The sequence below is a fragment of the Emys orbicularis genome, chromosome 7, assembly GCF_028017835.1.
Source record: "Emys orbicularis isolate rEmyOrb1 chromosome 7, rEmyOrb1.hap1, whole genome shotgun sequence".
In the NCBI taxonomy this organism is placed as follows: Eukaryota; Metazoa; Chordata; order Testudines; family Emydidae; genus Emys; species Emys orbicularis.
The window spans coordinates 25,720,001-25,730,000 of record NC_088689.1 but is presented as its reverse complement, the minus strand read 5'-3'; the positions used below and the strand labels follow the sequence as shown (position 1 = coordinate 25,730,000).

General features: G+C 36.9%; 1 protein-coding gene across 11 annotated transcripts in view; it reads left to right on the top strand.

The window, feature by feature from the left end:
- EBF3 (EBF transcription factor 3) overlaps positions 1 to 10,000 on the top strand; it is a 131,368-nt gene that overhangs the window by 120,428 nt on the left and 940 nt on the right. For 5 of the 11 annotated variants that reach the window (XM_065408697.1, XM_065408696.1, XM_065408695.1 and 2 more), the window contains 4 exons: positions 1,035 to 1,100; positions 1,795 to 1,972; positions 3,250 to 3,435; positions 3,846 to 4,043. In XM_065408697.1, coding sequence (XP_065264769.1) covers positions 1,035 to 1,100; positions 1,795 to 1,972; positions 3,250 to 3,435; positions 3,846 to 4,043 — 628 coding nt within the window. Of the gene's footprint in view, positions 1 to 1,034; positions 1,101 to 1,794; positions 1,973 to 3,246; positions 3,436 to 3,845; positions 4,044 to 8,748; positions 8,847 to 10,000 lie in introns of those variants that run through there. The other 6 variants (XM_065408699.1, XM_065408698.1, XM_065408702.1 and 3 more) reach the window with 4 other exon arrangements.

The following is a 10,000-nucleotide window of genomic DNA, read 5'->3' as shown; positions in this document are numbered from 1 at the left end:
TTCAGTTTGTTTAGTTGCATATTGGTTTGAATCTTAGTTCACAGAAATGCTCACTTTCAAAGAGCTCAAATGAGTTTGAAGAAATCTTAAATCAATACCCAAGACAGTCAAATCATGTTGGGTAGATCCTCTTCTCAAAAATTCTAGCTACATTTTATTACAGCTGAAGGTAAAATATAAAAATTTAAATCCATTTGTATTTAAAATTAACTAAACGATGGACTAATCCTCGCAATCGTAAAACTGGAGGTAGGCATGCAGACAGGGATAAGACAAAATTCAGTGCATCCATGCCCCCAGGCACAAGTACTCAACACTCTCTGAATGTGAAGTCATTTATGAAGTCCTTTACAACATGCAGTCAAAGAGGTTAATTGAAAAATTTCTTAATGTCATTATGAAAGAACTAGATTAACCCAAGTTAATTCACTTTATTGTTCAAAATAAAGAGGAATAAGCATTGAACTCACTTGCAAATTTGGGGCATGAATTAGGGGTGAGATGTTGTCTTTAAGGACTCTGCCAGTTTAATTAAGATATGGAAAATTACTTATTGTTCTTCACCACTAAAGTGCTAGGAATTAACAGCCAAATGTGATGCCTGTGCCTTTCATATCTCTACCATGTGTTTGTTTGTTTAATACCCATAAGACTACATCATTAAACCTCAAGCACTGATTTCACTAATTCAGCACTGGAGCTACATGCTACAGCAGCAAACACCTTTTCTAGTCAATCATAATTGAACAGCTGGATGTAAAATGCAATATTATTTTTAGGCTCATAGCTAACTTTGATTTGAAACCACAAACAATATTTTCCTCCAAAACAAAATACCTTCCTATCTTTGTAATACCACCATTAAATATAACAATAGCATCAGGATATTGTGTGATATATGTTGCCCAGTTTATCAGTTCCTTATACAGTCCCCCTGTAACTTTGTAACATTATTTATCTTTTCTAGTTGGTTTTTGTTTTTAAATAACGGTTATTTTTTGAAAAATATAAAGTAGTTTGCTTTGTTTCTGTAGGAAGTATTACTTAAAAGAGCAGCTGACCTTGTTGAAGCCCTATATGGAATGCCCCACAACAACCAGGTAGGTCACCAGTGCTTTTTTCATATACATGCATACATATGTAAATCAGTACCTTGTATTTGCAAAGTTGGCAAAATATCAACACATTCTTTTTGTACACAGTGTAGATGTGCCAGCCACCTTGAGGGCAGTCTGATACGATGCAGTGCTCCAAGGGAAATGCTTCATCTTCGCATTTTCTTCGTATAGCTAGTTTTCCTATCAGAAATGACAATTAAGTGTAAAGTGCCAAAAACATAAGCAATCATTAAGACAAGAGAATAACCTTGAACTTGGTCCAAAATATACAGTGACTAATGGGAAATCCTAAGTAAATCTGCTAAACAGAGCAGATAAAACATACTGTATTTTGCAAACTAATGGAAAAACATTGCTGCAGTCTCCAAATAAAGTATATTTTTACAATTTTCACATGAGTAACAGCACTAGACCAATATTTTATGTTAACTTCTTCACTGCTTTATATTGTTTATGCTGACAGGAAAGTGTACATAACTTCAGTAACCAGGAGGAAGAATAAAAAGTTCAATCACAGCCACAGAAACAAATATTAAATCCCCACATCCACCATAATCTTACCATAATCTCTACCATTAATGATAATGTTATTCCAAATTAGGGCATTTCATAGGGTATCTGGTAACATAAACAAGTACGCTACATGTTAGCAATTAATTCTTTTACTGCTTTGTAGGAAATAATCCTGAAACGAGCAGCTGACATTGCTGAAGCATTATACAGTGTGCCACGCAATCACAACCAGATTCCTACTCTTGCCAACACTCCAGCTCACACTGGCATGATGGGAGTGAACTCATTTAGCAGCCAGCTAGCAGTTAATGTTTCAGAAACATCACAAGCTAATGACCAAGGTATGTGGGGTTTCAAGAGTTAATCCTTCATGTTGTTGACCGTTCTTAGACAACGTCTATTAATACAGTACTGGCTGATGCCATCACAATGCTGTCTTTCTCCTCCTCCTCCTCCCTTTAGTCCTATCTTTGATCATGTAATGGAGTGAAGTCTTTAAATTCCAGATAACACTTAATTCTTCCCTTTCTTTGGTTTTCTTTTATCATGAAGCATCTCCAATGAAAAGATTTATGCAAAATGCAGAAATATATGACAGCACTTTATTAACATTAGATTTGAAATGTGTATATATACACATAATATATTTATATTACAGAGCAACTATGTCTGGATATCCTCCACATGTTTATTGAACATTTACACAGACAAATCTAATTTGCCCACACTGATATTTTTAGATATTTTTATAAATGTAAGCACATTTTATACAAATGTAGGTATGTCATATATAAAAATACAATCCTTGTAACTTAATTTAAAATTTTCTAACTTAACATACATATAGCAAACTGCATTTTAAATTAAGTTTTATACTAATGAAAGGAGTAAAAACAGCTTCCTAGGTATGTACAAAACCATATATTTTTGCTTACAACATAATTATAAATTGATTGCACAGATGAGAATAAATTCATGCTAATCTTCTATGGTTTGAAATCCCAATTCTGCTTTGTCTCCTCTTACAAAAGAATGTGTCTTTTAATCCACTTTCAAGCTATAAATCTCGTAAACATTCTCCACCTTGATTCCGGGTTAGTTTTCACAGAAACATGCACCTTTATGAAAGTACTAGCTTATTGTTAGTATAAAAATATCAATCATAAAAATGAAGACCCCAAAACAGCCTTTTAAAGTTAAATCACTGCAACAAACAAGTTTTTTCCTGTCAGCTATGGCATTTGAAGGTCTGGAGAGGCTGAAAGTTCATCCAGTATGTTGGTACAAACCAGGAATCAAGCCTGTTGATAATTGCTACTAAAGACAAATGTGAAGGAAACTGACACGCTTGGATCGAAGAGAGCTTTTGTTGGCTGTCTATGCTAGGAGGAGAGACAACATAGAGTGCTCGCAGATGATTTAAGTAAGGTTGGCATGATAAGGTTATCTTAAACTGCAAGAGTTGATAGGGCAGTAGCAGACAACTTAGAGCAAAGCTGTGCAATCAATTAAAACTCTGTAATATACGATGCATGAGGAAACCCCCCCAGCCCTCTAAGTTTATATTATAAATAATAACATTATTTTTTTCGGGGTGGGGGGTTTTCTAACACAGTAGGTTACAGTCGCAACACAAGCAGTGTTTCCCCGCGAGGATATGTTCCAAGCAGTACTCCTCAGCAGTCCAATTACAACACAGTCAGCAATAGCATGAATGGATATGGCAATGCCGGCATGCCCAATCTAGGTGTACCAGGTTCCCCTGGATTTCTTAATGGCTCCTCAGCTAACTCTCCTTATGGCAGTAAGTGTCTATTTTTGGTAACACATCATCATATAGATTCATGTTTATTACAAAATCAGATACTTGCATTGTTTTGATTTTTATAATGTGAGCTACTGGATAAAAGGAGGGGTGACTCTGGAGGCTGGACGTAAAAATGAATATAGTAAATTGATCTTTATTTGCCATAATACGATCTCAGAGACAAAAAATCGGACTGCACAATTTGTAACAAAAGTCCAACACAAAAGAGTTTGCCTGTTATCCAGAGAGTGGCCAAGCCAAGGCATTTCATTATTTTTATTTTTATATATTATATATATATATATATTTTCCCAATATTTTAAGAGGCAAGGCCCTATCACTCTCTTTCTCCATGTTTGCCATGAAAAACCTCAATCTGAGTCCTGATTATTTTTGCTTTATTGCAGTAGTGCCGTCAAGCCCTACAATGGCAGCCTCTTCGGTCACCCTCCCTTCAAACTGTAGCAGTACACACGGCATTTTCTCATTCTCACCTGCCAATGTCATCTCTGCAGTGAAACAAAAGAGCGCCTTTGCTCCAGTTGTCAGGCCCCAAGCCTCTCCTCCACCATCTTGCACCAGTGCAAATGGAAATGGACTTCAAGGTGAGCTGGATCTCTCATTTTTTTGTGTATTGCAGGCTTTTTAGTGCATACACTAAAACTCTATAATCATGTCTTTTTGGAGAGCAGTGCCTTTTGACCTAAACTGAAATTAGAAAGGACAACAGTCTTAGTTTTCTGGTTCTGCAATATAAATGCAAGAATGTCATACTAAAAACAATAGCACAAAAATATGCTAAAATGTGAAGCAAATCCTAGTTTGATTTTAATTCTTGCGTTAAAGGATATAGTAGCTGCTTTCCTGGCATTTTCCCTTTAGGTTAAATAAATTAAACGTTAAACTAAACACACGTCTCTGAATGCTCCTTACAGATCATGTACACTCCTTGCATTTCTTTATACATTCTCTGCATACATTTTTGATGAACATTTTTAACTGTAGTATTACAGAATAATATATTTTCCCCTATTTGTACGCATGATGTAATTGTTATTTTAATATATGTCAAAAAATGGAAACTGGTTGAAACTGTTGCTCAATGGGCTGACCTTCCCTGGTATTGACTAACCAGATTTAACCAATTTGCATGTCTTGTTGGGCTTTATGGGCCCATTATTGCCATGTTAAACTAGATACAGGATTTGGGCCTATGTGAAAAATGAAAGGTTTTAATTAAAACAGGTAACTCTAAGCTTCTGCTTTTTTGTTTGTGTGATTTTGTATGGGCATTATCATGGGTATTTTTATAAATCAGTTGCAGAATTCACTTGGTCACCTAATGGCATTGGGGCAGAATTATGGTGCAATGCAAATTTATAAGAGGAATAAGAACATCCACAAAGGGCTTTCCCTTTTTATGACATTTCTCAAAGTATGGATGATAAGTAATGCCTGATTAATTTGAACAGTTCAAAAGGGTTAGTTGTCTAACTGTTTCAAATATAAGGCCCAATCATAGAATATCAGGGTTGGAAGGGACCTCAGGAGGTCATCTAGTCCACCCCCCTGCTCAAAGCAGGGCCAATCCCCAGACAGATTTTTGCCCCAAATGGCCTCCTCAAGGATTGAACTCACAACCCTGGGTTTAGCAGGCCAATGCTCAAACCACTGAGCTATCCTTCCCACAAGTCTCTGTGCTGAATTGAAACACTTCACCTCCCGCTGAAGTCAGATGGGATTGCAGGCACTGAAACCTCCTAGGTTTAGACCCACATTTCCCCATAAAAATTTACAACATTATTGTTTACATTGCATTAGTGCCCACAGTATACCAGACACTTTCCAAACACAGATGAAGACACAGGCCATGGTTTTCAAAAGTGATTAGTGATTCTGCATTCCTTAATTTTTGGGTGTCCAACTTGACACATTTCAATGGGGCCAATTTGCAAATGTGCTCACTGAAAATCAAGACTCTTCGGGTTTCAAGTTGGGCACTCCCAAAATCGAGGCACCTAAATCACTAGTGATTTCTGAAAATCTTGGCCACCATCCCTGCGCCAAAGAGCAGACAATCTAAGTGCTGACCTGCAGTTGGATCCAGGCAGGCCTAAGGGTTCAGTTATAAAGATCTGATTGTAGGACTGCCTAAAAGAACAACAGTTAGACTAACAATTAATGGCATAGTAAATCTTTACTGTGTCAAAAGTAAATCAAAAAACTATGCCAGGTAGAACCCATATTCTTGTAAAGTGCCATCCACTTATAAGATCATCCAAAAAAAACCAAAAAAACAAACAAAAAAACCCCCACCACCATTCCATATGCCTAAGTAAAATTTAAGAATCAAATGAAAATAAATTAAGATACACAGAAAACACAGTATATTATATTTGGGCAGCTATCTTGTATGCAGTATTTATTTATATATTTTTCCACATGAGTCTGTCAACATCCATTTAGCCGGATAATAAAATAAACTGAAAATGCCTACTAAAATGATCGAAATGTACATAATGACAATAAGAGAGCCTCCCCACTGAACACTCCCCATCCAAAAAAAACCAACAAAAAACAACCCAACCCTCAGAGACTGGATTTTCAAAGGTATTTAAGCAACTAAAAATATAGATAAGCATCTAGTGGAATTTCCAAAAGCTCTAAACAAGTTAGGCGCCTAACTTCCACTAGACACCTATCTTTATTTTTAGGCACCTAAATAATTTAAAAAATCTGGCCCCAAGAAACTACATATGTCTGGCAGCAACATATTCTGGTTTTGTCAAACCAAAGAGAGAAGCAAACTCCTGAGGTGAAGGCTAAAAACGCATGGGTGTGAAATTCACCCCACTCCAGGGAGCCAGTCAAGGTCCATGAACCATTTACATCCCACATAAGCCCTATTTTGAGGGCTTAAGCAGGATTTAAGAAGTGCATAGGCATTGTGAGATCACTCTGCATCCAATGTGAATGTCCTACTCCTACCCCAAGACTTTAAGGACTTTCGGTTTATGGGTCCTAGCTTGACATAAACACACAAATAAAGAGGGGGTCCGTACAATATCCAGCATACAAACTATAGAGACACTTACAGTTCAAAATCAACACCTCGAATTGAAATGTACCAAAAATGAATGGGAAGCGAGTGCACTTTCTGAACTGTCATATGTGCTTCCCTAATCAAACACCACAAGGGCTTTTGCATGAAGGGTTATTTGGAGGATTTCTCCTTTTTTCAAATAGTCATTTATTGACACTGAGTCAATTTCTGAAGTGTGTTAATAAGTGTCTTACACACAACTAGAGAGTTTTCTGATCAGCAGATTTTATAAACTGAAATAAAATAAGAAATTGGGCAACTGCCATTTGCAGCAGTTGAAGTTCTGGAGTGATCTTCAAGCCCTATATGGAGTGTGCTTATATCATCGAATCTGGAGGTGAAAGAAGCATAAATAATGGTTGACATCTCTGCATCATTAGGAATGGTCACACCTATTTAGTCAAGAAAAGACAGAAATAAGAACTCTTGTTCACTGCTGTTTATCTGAAGATCCAGAAGCAGCCAGGGGTCTAAAAGATTTTGGACCTGAATTATAAAAGGCGATACGCCCCTTTAGTTAAAGGGGCAGATATCACTGTTTGTCATGTTTGTTTCTCCCTGCATAGCCTCTTGTCTGGCTTAAGACTCAACCCGCTTGCTCTCATCCAATGCTAGCAAACCTGATTGATTGTACTGTCCAGGTCCAAAGAAGTCTGAGAGGTAGTGTAAAAGGTCACCAGCATACCAACGTCATTGTAACACAAATTGTCTCATGGCCTCCCCTTGAGGCCTTGTACACACATTGAACAGAAGAGGTCACAGAATTAAGCCCTGCAATATCCCACACAATACAGCCCTTAGTACAAATGAGTAATGGCATTGTAAGGTTCACTGGGGTTTATTGTGGCCCTTGCTGTTAGGCAAACCAATTACTGGATTTGGCTGAATGTGAGAAAATAATACTTTGCTCGGCACATCTGTAATGACTTGGAGGGAGAGACAAAATGGTTTAAAACCATCTTTCTTCTCCCCATATCCAGGTGAAGTTTCAGCCCCCAACATAAGCATCGTTAGGGCTGCTCCAAGCTCCTTTGCCTTTTAATGGTCACTCTTATTTCCATTCCACTTTCCCCAGTGCTTGCATACATCATCTGCCAAGTTACATCTTATTTAGGACCAGATTCTATAAACTGTTACTCTCAGAGTAAGTTGTTTGTTTAACCTCAATTGGACTACTAGTATGAGTAAGGACTACTCATGTGAGTAAGGGTCTATAAGATTGGGGCCCTGGGCCCTGATCCTACACACATTTCTGTACATGCTTCATTTTAGTCATGTGAGTAATCCTGTCAACTTTGTATGACTTCAGTGGGACAACTTACGTTCGTAACATTTAAGCAAGTACATAAGTCTTTGCAAGATCAGAGCTTTAGATTGTAAGTTCTTTGGGGCAGAAGCCTCCCCTCCCCCTCCCCCAATAAGCACAATACCTATTTATGGTGCTGCATATTATTTTTTAGCAAGAAAGCTCTGGCCAGCTGTGGACTCAGAAATGCAAAATGTATTTAAGACTTGATTTTCTAATATAATTTATAGTTTGTAGATGGTGAAAGATATTTCACACTGGTTTAATATATGATTGCAATGCAGAGCAAAACATATTCAATATTCTTTTTAAAATTAGAATTATTATTCGCCTGGTGAAGAAAATTACTATTATTTATTACTTACATTACCATAGCACCTAGGAGCCATAGTCATGAACCAGGACTGCTAGGTGCTGTACAAATACACAACAAAAAGACAAATCATAAGCTCCTTGCTGAAAGGACTAAGTAAATTCTTCTTTGGAAAGAGATTTGATCTCAGTTTGTATGACCAGCAGCTTGATAGTACAACGCTGAGAGAATTCACTCTTTGGGGAGTATATTGAGGGAAATGTAAAGGTAACCAATTTTATTCTGTGCACAAATAGTATTAGTTTAATTATGCACCAGAAGGCCACAGCTGACTAAAACCTCTAAGTGTGACAAAAAAAGTCATCACATTTAACAATATTTTTTGTTAAAAAAGAAACAATGTAGAATTTTTCCAGAAAATGCAATTATGCAGTAGATAACCCAAATTCCTGCACTGTATGACCTATACTTGCACATAGTTAGGAGTTACAAAAATTAGTATCAGTTTGTTGTGTTCATTACTAATATATTTATGCACACAACTTCTGAAAAAAAATTGGATTTCCCCTGTTAAATTATACTTTTCAGAATTCTATTTTGGACGAGAGAAACAGGTAGAGTCAAGGACCAATGGAGGACATATGACTTGGCAGTACTTTCTTGTTGCTTCTTCAGTATCACCTTGAGACAGAACAAGATGGCATCTCCTTAATGATTCTGAATATATATAGGCCCAGATTCTCTCCTACGTTGAAACCTATTCGGCACAGAAGAGAAGGATGGCTCTCAACTACCAGATTCTCTGGGCCAGTCTGTGATGGTTCTGGCCCTAGGCTGTTCTAACCTATGTGAGCTGACAGTGATTCCCAAGGAGACCGTATGTCAACTGGAGAAAATGAAGCATGCTACACTCTGACCAAGTCCCCTACCTGCCTCCTGCCCTGGGGCAGCATAGAGATGTGACATGGGTTAGCTGTGCCAGCTCTACACCAACTGAAAGCTCTGCCTCACCAGGGGCATTCACACCTGGCAAGATCTGGCTACCATCCAAGACCTTTTTGTTGTCAGCATGGCATAAGGGCCCAGAACGCAAGAGAATCTGGCGTGTAAATTCAGCTGTAAACCTGTGACTAGCTTTTCCATGTACAAGACAGACACATACTTTGCTTCTACCTGCATGTTTGCCTAACCCAGCCTAATACAACTATGGAGTGCAGCATATTTAATGGAAACTTTATATATAGAATATAGATGATTTCCATGGAAATGTTCTCTGCCAGCATACATATTTTTATATTACTCAAATCCTTACATTGTTATATTAAGCTAATATGATATGGCATCTTTTGGAGTCCAGTTTTTACATACTAGATGAACAAGTTTTAAAAAAAAACTTTTTCATGTTGAGACTTGTTTCATAAATCTAACTGGGAAAAACAAAGAATCTAAATTTAATATCTATTTATAAAATGTAGCTCTTAAGATGTAGTCCAGAGTTTTAAAGGCGCTTGAGTTTATAAGATAAACTAGTACAGTTGCCTTCAGAGTACATCAAACCAAAATTGCTTGGAGCTCAAATCATATAGTTACAACAATTTCACTCTTTTACACTGTGATGATAATCATTTTAAAAGATTATATTACATAAGAAATGTGTACATACACAAGTCTTCCAAACCATAAAGTTGTAATGATTAATCTGAAATAAATTAATATTGTTGAAATTAATGAACTGAGAAATTGAAGTCACATCACTACATGAACAAATTTATTAATATCTGTTGTACATAAATTAATGAGAAATTTCATTCTGACAAAAATTAAACAAAACTAAAGTTAA